Source organism: Bombus pyrosoma, linkage group LG3 (assembly GCF_014825855.1).
Source record: "Bombus pyrosoma isolate SC7728 linkage group LG3, ASM1482585v1, whole genome shotgun sequence".
Lineage (NCBI taxonomy): Eukaryota > Metazoa > Arthropoda > Insecta > Hymenoptera > Apidae > Bombus > Bombus pyrosoma.
In genome coordinates this window covers 9,005,731-9,018,602 of record NC_057772.1, presented here as the reverse complement: position 1 = coordinate 9,018,602, position 12,872 = coordinate 9,005,731, and the positions used below count along the sequence as shown (strand labels likewise).

The window sequence follows — 12,872 nt, the reverse complement described above, 5'->3', positions numbered from 1 at the left end:
ACGATCCCCTATGATTTCACAAATTTTTCTATATAAATAAATTCTTATATTCTACGTGGTCTTAAATATCGTCGTGTAAAGTGAAATTAGTTAATATGTTTAAATAAAATAATAAGAAAAAGTACCATTTTGAATATTTAAAAGTTGAACATTAAAAGTCTGATACTCTTACTCATTACAATTTGCACAAAATTAATAAGAGGACTTTGATATGTAAAAGTCGAACGAAATATATCATAATTCATTCTTTTAACAATACTACTTAAAAAGATCCTAAGCCCAAAACAAATGACACACTATACTCTTTCATGTTATCCAATTTATTCATAAATCTGTAAAAATACAAAAATAATTGATCGATTAAAAAATTTTATGAAATCTCATGTATTACTTATATTATTTATCTTAACTAAATACACGTGAAATAATAAACGTGTATTTAAATACAACAGGTCACAAAAATATTCGGATACTTACCACAGACAATTTTTATAAATACATTATTATGCATTGTACGAAACTTTTTGAAATTTCATTAGCACTATAGTAAGACATAACTATCGCGAATATAATGGTAAAATTTGAAATTCGAAAGTGTACATAGAAGCTATAGCGCATTTACTGCAAACATACATTTAGTAAAACATTAGTATACAGCATGAATAATAGTCTTAATTATACAATTATGCACGGATTAGGATAAGCGCACGTATAATGTACAAGTACACGTGTCTTTTTAATACTATGTCGTCGAATATTGACAGATCAAGTGTATTAATACTAGTTCAAAACCATGATCTCTAATAAAAATTATATCAAGGAAATGAGAGAATCGATAAGGTTTGTCACTTGAATTTCCCGCATTTGACGTGATGCGCAAGGCCGACTGAAGAGGGTGTGCCCAATAAACGGCGCAGAGTCGTAGGGTGGGAACACCGGGTTCACCATCGACTCATGGCTCAAACGGACTTCGCTCTTTGGCCACGGCATCTCACTGTGGGTTTCATATCCTAGCGAATTTTTCTACACATGGTTCGATCTGTCTCGGTCGTATAGAGAGGCATACGATTAAACAAATAAAGAGGAAGGGAAAAATGAAGGGTGTCAGGAAAAAAAGGAACAGAGCTGTTGAACAATCCGAGATATCCACGTTCTGTTGACGTTCGCGTAGCTTTTCCTTTCGAGAACACGCGTTTACGTTTTCTTGGCCCAATAGTGATATGCCAGCCGTTAAATACGACGTTGTCGTTAGCGTTCATCTAGCATAACCTCAAACTCCCTGTGATTACATTATACTACGCTTCAGCGACGTCGAGGCATTAATGTCAACTGTGCCGAATGTGTAAGACAAGATTTCTAACAGGGCGACAGATGCTGCGAAGTTTTCATTGCTCTTTATCGCACGTAAGTTGTAAGTACAATTTTGCTGCTTTTTTTCCGTTGGGTCGGGTCGGGTTACACATTTGCTATTTTTCGGTACTGTGGCATGATGCTTTTGTTTTCGTTTCTCGATAGAAGCGCTTAGGCGATAGTAGTGTTCGAGGATTAGCGAAAGCTTCTTTTTGCTTCATGTACATTCTTATGAGAAGATGAATTATCACTCTGGAAAAAAACAATATATGTATATTAGAAATTGATTAAATGATATTATAGTAACATAATAAATTATATATTACAGTATATCCTTGTTTCATATATAGGGTGTCCCTATTTTTTTCCCGTAAAATGACACCAGCATATTCTAAGAGTAAAAATAAGAGAAAAATGTTATATAAACATAGGCTTAAAAATGCTTTCTTAAAAAATTATAACAAAAATACGAAACAGTTACGGTTTTCATCATCGATACACTATAAGAATAGATTTGCGATATGTATTTACTTAGATTAGTTGCATTTCAAATTCATTTCTTATAAATACGGCATTGACAGATGTCATTAAAATGGAACTACATAAATCACCAATTTGTTCATATACTTCATTGAACGAAAACTAGTCTGTTGTTATTTTGAATCTTTGTTATAATTTTTTAATAAAGCATATTTGAATCTATGTTTATATAATATTTTTCTCTTATTTTTAATCGTAGAATATGATACCAGCATTTTGCGAAAAGAGGTAGAAACATCCTGCATATTCTCATGATAAGAAAGTTAGCTTCCTGAAAAAGATAATATATTAAACGATTTATTTAGAAATTTATATTTAGAAGTATTGCGTATATTAATATTGTATAAATTTGACAATTATAATAGAAATATTTAATAATTATATCATATATATTATATTAAAAACGATATATATTAAAAAGATATTTGTCTAGAAATAAACATTTCGAACATTAAGATTATTTATAAAAATATTTAAGCTTGCGAAATTGATAAGGGAAATTGTGTATGTATATTGTTTCGTAAATTATCCATTTAATTGTTGAGACCCGAGGTGTGTAACAAGTAACAAGTTTCTCCGTGACTTATTAATGAAGCATGTAAAGCAACCAGCTTTGTAATGTTTCCTTTGTTTCGAGGAAACAGAGATGAGGATTTTTAGGAAACAAGACATGTTTATACTATAATATTATTTTGCAATACAATAAGTTTCAAACATTTTCGGAATATCAAAAGTGAAGGTTGTGGAATGTTGATTTTTCCAAAGCACTTTCTAAACGCTGCGTAATTTAGCACGTTTTACAGTAATATGGTGTTTAAATTTTTTCACAAAAATATTTGTAGCAATTTTTCATTTAATCTCTAAAAGTTACAGATAATTAATAACTTATAAAAAGATAATTAAAACGTTGGTAATATGAATTTTATTTACTCAACATAAAAATGTTCTGTATTTAAAATAAAAAATTTATGTTATTAAAATAGTAAAGTCAATATAATAATTGTCTGCATTTGTTATGATATCATAAGTGCAGAATTATTAATTTTGAAGTTGGAAATCATGTAATGAATGCTAATCTCGAGTGAAAGGTTATCACCCGCTATAAGTTACCCTTAACAGTAATCATTTACATTAAAATTCCTCGAAACAATAAAATATGTAGTACATATATCATACACATACGCGCGCGCACACACACACAAAGTAATATATATGTGTGTATACATTACTGTGCGTGTGTACATTACTTAAAAAAAAATATATATATATGTATTACTTTTTCACATGCACAAAATTATGTTTATCACAATTGACTTATTACTATGTGTACTGATCTCGTTAAATACGAACATTAGTAGCCAAAGGATGGAATTTATATGTAACAAGTTTTTTGGTACTTACACAAATATTTATGTATCGATTAAATAAGTCGTGACGCAATTGCTATGTTCTTTCCTATGCAGCGGAGTGTCCCATATATTTTCCAAGATCTAATGATCTAGGATGTCTATGAAGTAATGAAATCTACCAGCCTTATTTTTATATTTCCATATAAAAGAGATAAAAAAATTATTTTGAGTCGCACTGAGTGCATCCAAAATACACTGATTTTATATGAAAAAATAATGTAGAACCTGAACAAGATGTTTTAGGCTTTGAGGATCGTTGAACACTGCCACGTCGACCGAATGGCCGATATATCCATGCGATAAGCGCTGTAATTTTTTGATAAATAGCCGGTGTCACCACCTATTATTCCTACATTACAGAAAACAATTCATTAAAGAAGGTTATTGTTAGAAATCGGACGAGAATGTCGACAGAAGAGTTTCGAAAATTTTAAACTGGAAAAAATGGCTTCCAAAGGGGAGAATACTTTTTACCTATAAGAAAAATAATTACCGTTATTATCTTTTCATAAAATTTTATATAGTTCAATGATTAGATAATATGTAATAATCTTTACATTGCATACCGAATACTTGGAAGTGAATACTTTTTGAAGTATTTATTGAATGATAAAGGGATGCAAATAAATCGAATGGGAACGTTACTGGATTGAAGTTCCGAAAGGCCCCGGTAACCTATTGACACGAAATTTGATGGCGGTGATGGACCATCCCAAATATTAAATATTAGACATTTTTTAGAGATTTAGAAATTTATACATTGAATTCTGTTTATACAGATATTATTAATGCAATCGTCTTTGCTGTAGTAATCATCGCCGTTAACTCTTGAGTAGGCGATGATGCAGCAGCAATATCTGCCTCAACATCTATAGGGTGTTTCACGTAAAGATTAGATTAATGTAAAGATAGATTATTGTAACCTCGGCCGCACAAAGGAAGGCCAACCATTGGTTGTCTCTATAGGAAAAAGTCGATCAAAATATAAAATTTCTCAACATATTTTGAGATCACCGAAATTGGCAAAGTAGCCTTTCGACAAGAAAAATATATAGCCTAGCCCTAACCGATATTACTCGTACTTTTCTATCTCCATCCGGACAATATCCGGTACGGTATCCAAAATTACACTAAGTACAGTGTAACCCAATATTTTTCGGCCAGCGAAATTAAGATGTAAATATAACGTAGCTTAAAAAGAAGTGGCCGGGTTGTAGGTGGAACACCCCATAGATACTAAAGCCGATATCGCTATTGCATCATCGGCTGCTCGACAGTCAACAGCGATGACGACGTTATTTCAATAATGACGCTTGCATTAGTAACATCAGTATAGACAGAATTTAATGTACAGTATTGCAAGTTCTGTATCAACACCTCGGAAATATATCAATAAATAAATACCCGAAACTAAAATTTTATATTTGGGGCTCACACTCCCCTGCTCTGTTTCATCAAGCCCCCTCAAATTTCATGTCTATCGGCCACCGGGGCCTTTCGAAACTAAAATTAATCTATACATTTTTAAACAAATGCTATAACCTCGGAGAAGCTACATTTGAAACATAGACTTTTAAACTGTTCAAAGTCATGGGAGGATGGAAATTATTCAAGGGGATAATACCTAACTCGTCTATACCTTCCTGTGCATTATTAACAGAACAAATACAAGATGTGCCAAAAGTTTTTAAGTGAGATTATGGTTATATAGTCATGTGTGAGATATCTCTGTCCTTAAACTGTATACAAATTAAATTACCTACAGATACAACGAGCAGAACAATTATACGATACATAAGTTACATATAACTGGCACATTTTTATCTATAATGATCTCAAGTATCAGTTATCACTGATATGGTATCATACAGGATTACGAACTTATCTACAAAAATAAACAAACGTATTTTTATATATATATAAAAATCTAGTTATAACATTTCCTATAAAAGATCAAAGATAGTTTATCGACGTGAGCACCGTGTCAGTCCGTAGGAGATTCTAGAATATACACGTACATTTAAATCGTTCGCTTATAATTCATCTGGTATGCACTTTCATTTAGTTTTATTATAGTTTCGCCTCCTTTAAGTGTTCAACTGGTCGCAAACTCTTTTGCCATTTATCAGTGAATGTTATTAGCGATCTAAGTTCGACGTTAGTTCAAGGTATACCTAAAATATCGATAATTGGCTGTCTTTCATCCAGCTGGACGCATACCAACTCAAAAGTCTACGCGTTTCAACGTTGATTCTTGTTGAATTGATATTTAGGTATTGATCTTTAATTTATCAATCTCTGGAAAATTAAACGATCTTATTATTTTGTATTATCGCTATTTGTATTGTAATATTCAAGAAATTACCGACTATTAAAAGTATATGAACAAGATGAAATACAATATTGCAGATTATAGCAGTGAGTTGTGACGCACATGTTCTTCACAAACGAAATCACTGTTGTATATACTCCTTAATTTATATACAGCTTGAACCGTCCACTTCAGGAGTTAACGAATTTTGCCGTTATTATCTATGAAAGAAATATTATAGAGCATATAATCATATTTATATATAATATAAAACTATATGTAACAACTAATATTATGTACAAGATGTTTCAGAAATATATAGTTAGGGTCTCTATAGTGTTAACTTGTTCTACTGTATCGTTTGTAACAGAAGAAAATGTTGACAGTGTTCATAATTCTACGCGTGGCAACTTCGAGAAGTACTTACATTTACTATAACATTTACATATTAATTGATTAATTCTATGTATGATTAGAAAAATTTTGTACTATAAAAGTGACTATAGAACTATAGTACTATAGAACTTGATAAAAACAACGCTTCATTGAAAATTTCGAGAACAAGTGCTCACATATTGAAAAGGAAGAATTTCCTGACCTATAGACTTTTCTTCCATTTTCTTGAAATATGTACGATACCAAATACGATACCAAAGTTTGTTCACCTATTTACGAAACACTCTGTATCAAAATGAAGAATATAATCTAACACAAGTGTTTGTCTTCTTCAGCCGGACTTAGACGTGTATGATGTAAGGGACTCGTTAGTATGCTGGATAAGCGGCGACTCCATGCCTCCGGTACGTCGCCTTACACTCTGATTTTCGTGGTCGCCTTGGCACTGACTGGATGCTTCTCCTTCTGGCTTCACATCGACAGCTCCGGTTCACCGACGCCGTACAGCAGCGGCGCGTCGGCACCGGGATATCTGCTAATCCTTCCCAGAAATGTGACGCTTTCCCCGCAGCCGTATTTACGGCACGAACTTTCATTCGGTGACAAATCCACCTTGATCGACATAAAGGACTTCCGGTTCACGATCAACAATGACCCGTGCAACCGAACGCACCCGTTGCTGCTGATGCTGGTTCATTCGGCTCCCGAAAACTTTGTTAAGAGAAACGTGGTCAGGGAGACATGGGGCCAGCAATCTCCGGAGGTGGCGCTCCTCTTCTTCGTCGGCTTGTCTGATAAATATCAGACGATGCTGGAAGAGGAGAATAGAAAATTTAAAGATTTGATACAAGGCAACTTTATCGATGCCTACAGAAACATGACTTACAAGCATGTGATGGCATTGAAGTGGGCTACGTATCATTGTCCAAGTAAGTTTTTGTAAGATATTTTGAATAATTCTTTAATCCATTAAATATAGCGGAATTCTTTTCTTTTATTGCCAGATGATATTTCGTTAATTCTTTCATAGCCGATGATAAACGTATGTTTATTATCAGGTATTCTTAAGAAAGATTTCTTAATATTATCAAATATGCCTAGAGACTTGCAATATCTTCAAACAGTGATAGAATTCCAAGATTATTTTGAATATTATAACAGTAGGAGAAAGAATTGTTATGGACAAATCTATAATTGTAAATTTCTGTGATAAATATGAATTTATTACGAAAATATTATTTATTATTTATTATTATTTATTCTAGTCCGTGCCTTTTGGCTTTGGACGAACTTTCGATTTACATTTCTTACATTTATTGTATTGCACTCCTTAGCATAGTCTTATCTCTAGTCGCTATAACTAATGACTATAAACTCTTGCCACTTATGCCTACACATTATGTCTTTTGGTCTCTTTCCTCCTTGCTGCGCTACCTTCCTGTCCTTCTACCCCGTCTTGTATTGCCTTTGCCCTTCTTTTCTCTATTATTGCTCTTAAGTCCCTTAGTCCTTCCCCATTCTCATTCAATGTCTTTTCCATGTCCTTTGCTCCTCCTGTTATTTCACATTCCTCTATTACATGTCTCAGGTCCTCTTCTTCCCTTCCACATAGTCTGCACCTTTTTTCTCCCTCCTCTTTCCAATGTTCCTTCGCTTTGGTCTCGTTTCCACACCTGAACCTGGCTATCATTTTCCTGTCCTTCCACTTCATCCTCCCTTCCAGGTACTTTGGCGTCTCCTCTTTGGTTATGTTCCTGTAGTATCTGTTGTATCTGGATTCCCTTATCCTTTTCCTCCTCTCTTCTGTTTCTCTCTTCCTTCTTTCTTCTACAATTTGGTCTCCTGTCTACCTTTCTTGCTCTCCTCCTGCTTCCCTCTGTGTCCCTCCGTTTCTCACCTCTTCTAGTTTCTTCTTTCTCTTGCTCTTTTCCCTTCCTGGCCATTTCCCCAGTTTCTCTCTCTTTCCTTTATACACTCTTTTACCAGCTCCTTTTCCGATTCTAGAGTTCTTTCCTCATACCTCGCTGCTCTTTTTAGTGCTTTTACCTTGATTTCTTCTATCTTGCACTCTTCTGTCAATATGTAGTTTGGTGTTGTCCTGTCTAAACCTAAGATCCATTTTACGTACCCTCTTTTTATCCTATCTAGCGCTTCTTCCATGTTCCAACCCCATACCTCTGCTCCAAACAGCGCCACGCTCTCTACTAATGCTTCAAACATCTTCATTCTCCTCTTGTAGTCCCGTTTGAATATTCTTTCTCCCACGCTCCATGTTTTCTTCATTGCTATCATCGCTCTCCTTTTCCTGTCTTGTATGTGCTTCTCATCGCTGCCGTTTTTCTGTAGTATGTACCCAATTCCATCTTCTTTGTCTCCTTTTGTTCCTTCTTTTTTCAAATACTACTATTTTTGTCTTTTCTGTGCTTAGCTCCAATTCTGCTTCTCTTAGAAATTTTCTGAATTTCCTTAGCATCTCCTTTAGCTCTTCTTCCCTATCCGCCATCAACACAATATCATCCGCGTACGTCAGTGACCATACCTTTCTCCCTCCTATCGCTATGCCCCCGGCTTACCCTTTCCTTAGCTCATCTTCCAGCCCTGCCACGTAGATGTTAAATAATGTCGGGCTCAGCGGACACCCTTGTCTGACTCCCCTCACTGTCCAAAAGGCTTCCGTGTTACGATTTCCGACTCTCACCACATTCTTCGTTTCCGTGTATAATTCCTTAATTCTTCTGGTCAGGTTTTCGCTGACCCCCATCTTTTTCATTTTCTCCTCCAGTTTCTCTCTGTTTAGTCTGTCGAACGCCGCTCTTAAATCCGCAAAACAAGCAAACAGCTTCCCTCTTTCCCTACTCAACTGTTTGTCAATGATGTGGCTTATCACGAACACTGCGTCGATTACTCCTCTTCCTTTTCTGAATCCAAATTGGCTCTCCTCCAGTTTGGTTTCGATCTCTGCCTTTAGCCGTTCGTTCAGTATCCCTGCATAGATCTTATATGCCGTGTCCATCAGCGTTACTCCTCTGTAGCTCTTCGCTACTCTCTTATCGCCCTTCTTGTATATTGGACATATTACTCCTTTTTTCCAATCTTCCGGTATCCCTTCTCCATTCCAGATCTTCCTTAGCAGCTCCCATAATGCCTCCCCCACCTCCATCGGTGCATACTTCCATACCTCATTTTCTAACCCATCCTCCCCCGTTGCCTTCTTCTCTTTCAGTTTTCTTATCTGGTATATCGCCTCTTCCTTCTCTATATTATCTTCCCTCTCCTTTCTTATATCCTCCTCCTCTCCCTGCTCCCCTGTTTCCCTATCCTCTTTGTGCTCTTTTCCTTCTAGAATCTCCATAAAGTGATTCTTTCACTCTTCTTCGCTTATTTCTTCATCTATGCCCTCTCTTCTTCTTCTGTACTTGTTTATGTACTTCCATACCTCTTGCTCTGTTCTAATCTTCCTGATCTTCTCCATTTCCTCTTCTTCGTGTCTTTCCTTTCTTTCTTTGCACCACAGTTTGAATACCTTCTTCTCCTCCATTAGTTCTTCTCTGCTGCATTTTCCTTTCCTGAACTTCGCCATCTTCCTTCTCATCTCTCTTTTCCTCTCTTTCCATTCCTTGTCATACCACACTTTCTCTCCCATGCCCCATTTTCTTATCTTTACTCTCTTCTTTAGTATTTCTTTGTTTACCTTGTTTTTGATTTCTGTCCACAGCTCCTCTATTGTTCTCCCCTCGTATGTCCAATCTTTGCATTCCTCCAGGTACTTTCCCCTGCTTTCCCTTGTCCACTCCCTTCTCTCCTTCTCTTCTTCTTCCTTTTCTTCGGTTCTTTGTAGTTCTGCCCCCCCTATTTCTACCTCTAGTGGCATATGGTCCGACTCTGTTCTTTTTCCTACTATTACGAAAATATATTCTTTATAAATGTGAATTTTCTGAAAGATGTTCCTTTTCTTTACCGTTTCAGGTGCCAAATATATATTAAAATTAGACGATGATGTTTTTGTTCATATACCTGCCATGTTGGATTTCTTGACGCGTGATCTATCGCCATGGGGAGCCAGACGATTGATCCTATGTGATCTTCTACTCATGGGTACCGTGAAGAGATCCTGGCGTTCCAAGTGGAGAGTTTCCCCTAAAGAATATCCTGGCAAATACTATCCTGCGTATTGTGCCGGATGGGCTATACTCTACTCTCCCGATAGCGTATTTCTTTTGTATCGTGAGGCACAGAAAGAGCCATATTTCTGGATCGACGATGTTCATATTACCGGGACGTTAGCTAGGAAAGTAAATTTAACACAAACCTCTCTGCATTACTTGGTGCTAACTAACGAGAATATGCAGGACCTTCTATCAAATCCAAATTCTCGTAGGGAGTTTCTGTTCGGACCTCCAAACCTCACTGAAAACAAGATAAGAGCCTTACAGAGTTTAGTCACTAAACCACGGCCTAGCAGCGAAAGCCTAGTAAACTGAAACATTTCGAATGAGCGAAAGACATTTATGCATCTGTGATCATTTTTATTCTCAAGATAATTTTTTAAACGAAAAAGCCTCGTCGCGATTTTAAATTCTTTCTTTTGCCTATCCCCAGTAACTTTTAGATACAAACAAAGGTTAAAAATTAATTCTCAAACGAAATATTTCGATAATTAAATTTTATTAACAATAAGGCAGATGCATAAATCCTTTTCTTATTTAATACGACAAAAAAATTCCCTGGTACTTGATATTTTGCACACTTTTCATGCATTTCAATTCTCTACCGATATAATTCTCTTCGTGAGTGTTCAATTTTTTGCACAGTATTTTTACAGTATTATACTTCGTTGCAAGGGAAATTTTTTCTAAATATCGAATCGCATATTTCGGAATAATATAATATTTTTTTATCGTGGTTGGCTTTTCTATAATGATAGTATAAAAGTAATATTATAATTTCTTTCGTAATTTTATATCTGTGTGACGGCCATCTTACGGCTATATTACGTAATCAATGTTTCAATGAAATTCTTAAAAGCGTGTCTGATTTGATGAAGCGCATCACAATCAACGCACAATGATTTGTATATTCCTTGTTTGGTGATGTATATCCGACTACTTTACTTATTATTGAATAATCTGTTTTGAAAAATTCATCGTAAAAATGATCAAGCGATGCATATCATATTAACATCGCATAGTGAAATTTTCCTTTTTGTGAATCAATTGATGCAAAAACAAATGTATTATAATCCCAAGATTATAGGGCCAGAAAACGATCGAGAAATAAAAACAAATTTATAGATATTCAATTCAAAATTTAAGATATCAAATTGTTATATAAAATATGATTATATGAAATGAGATTATTACGTACCAATAAGTATAACCCCAAATCAAGGGTCCATTCGCGAGTTAGGAGGACTTAAAAACTGGAAATTCTTGTTCTTGTAACGCGAATCGTTTATCTGACGATTCAAATGAAATTTTAATTCTCAGCTCCTTGAATGATTAGCGAAAACACGGATCTTGAACCTACACGCACCTTTCTTTCTATCAATTTTCATATTTATCGGCGATGCAATATACCTCAGTATACGTATGTACACACACACACACACACACACACACGTTATGATTATATTCAGTTGGTTTGCTAGGAGAGTGATACAATTGAAAATATTATATTTTTTAAGAAACATGTTTGATATAAAAAGTTTCCAATTAAAAATTGCAATTGACAATAATATATTTTTCAGGAAATCTATTTGATATAGGTTTCAAATTGGAAATTATTAATTACTGAACTATTTAACAATGAAGTCGTTTTATAATTAACGGCAGTGTTTGGAATCTTGTTCATTTATTAGCTTAATCTCCAAATCTGTAGTTCTGGTATTTCCTAAATTCAATTTTGGGCTAAGTTCAACTAATTGATTATGCTCGCGTGGAGCTATTTCTTCTAGTTTCATCACCCTGGACGTTTTGCCAGCTAAGTTCTCTTGTTTTGGCTACTGATTCTCTATATTGCATTTGAAATATTCTGAGTTTGCGTAATGTTGCATTATCTCAAGTTCACATTCTATCTTTTGCAACCTTGAGCTCGTCTCATTGTTAGCACCCAATTGTATAGTACACAATTCTGTAATTTTAGCAGTTTGTGCTTCTATATGTTTATACAATTATGCAACTTTTTCCTTTCCTGCGTTCTCCCATTTACGTTTAGCACCTATAGATAATAAATTACAAGAAAGATTTTACGTTCTGGGTATATATTATTTGTATATATTATTTACTACTAGAAAAAGAATTAAAATATTATTTTAAAGTATGTTATTCTTATTAAATAGTATATTTTCATCTTAATAAATAAATTTCTCCTATAGAACTAATTTTTTCATTTTAGAAGGAACAATTTTTTAAATACATCAACCTTCTGGCAAACCGACAATATACATATTTAAATCTCGGTTGTTCTGTCATTTTCTCTCTTTGTTTCAATCTAGAATACAACGAATACGATTTGCAAAAGAAGCGCATGAATTTCTCTGTAAAATGGCGAGAGAGAGAGAGAGAGAGAGAGAGAGAATATATGTGTTAAACGGTAACAATTAATATAATACGCTTCACTGTTGCTGCAATGGAGATCTGTAAATTCTGAATTGTTCTGTATACACTTATAGATATACGTACAAAATGTTGGTGACTATTAGTTAGCAAAGTATCATGTCTATTATTCTCTGATGTGGATTAAACAATCTTTTTCTTATTTATTTAATTTATATTAACTATAGCAGCATTTTCGTCACATTATGTAGAAAAAACCGAACGTTTTTTCATTGTATATTATCAAACGTGTTTATATAGTAATGGAGTAAA

General features: G+C 34.5%; 1 protein-coding gene across 5 annotated transcripts; it reads left to right on the top strand.

Annotated features, from left to right (window-relative positions):
• Positions 1–1,265: 1,265 nt before the first annotated feature.
• Positions 1,266–11,306, top strand: LOC122566158 (beta-1,3-galactosyltransferase 5). 5 transcript variants are annotated; one of them, XM_043722996.1, is made up of 4 exons: positions 5,283–5,346; positions 5,508–5,572; positions 6,342–6,935; positions 9,973–11,306. In XM_043722996.1, exons 3-4 carry the CDS (start codon positions 6,380–6,382, stop codon positions 10,485–10,487), a joined length of 1,071 nt encoding a protein of 356 aa, XP_043578931.1. In that variant the 5' UTR covers positions 5,283–5,346; positions 5,508–5,572; positions 6,342–6,379; the 3' UTR covers positions 10,488–11,306. The 5 variants fall into 5 exon arrangements, with proteins under 5 accessions (XP_043578932.1, XP_043578930.1, XP_043578933.1 ...); XM_043722997.1 differs by lacking the exons at positions 5,283–5,346; positions 5,508–5,572 and adding an exon at positions 1,266–1,404; XM_043722995.1 differs by lacking the exons at positions 5,283–5,346; positions 5,508–5,572 and adding an exon at positions 1,273–1,411.
• The last annotated feature ends 1,566 nt before the right edge of the window (positions 11,307–12,872 follow it).

What these genes read in the sequence shown, in the direction of transcription:
- LOC122566158 (XM_043722997.1), top strand. Translation starts at nt 6,380, where the DNA reads ATGCTGGATAAGCGGCGACTCCATGCCTCCGGTACGTCGCCTTACACT. An exon ending in GGCTACGTATCATTGTCCAA is followed by an intron (nt 6,936 to 9,972) that starts GTAAGTTTTTGT and finishes TTACCGTTTCAG; the next exon opens with GTGCCAAATATATATTAAAA.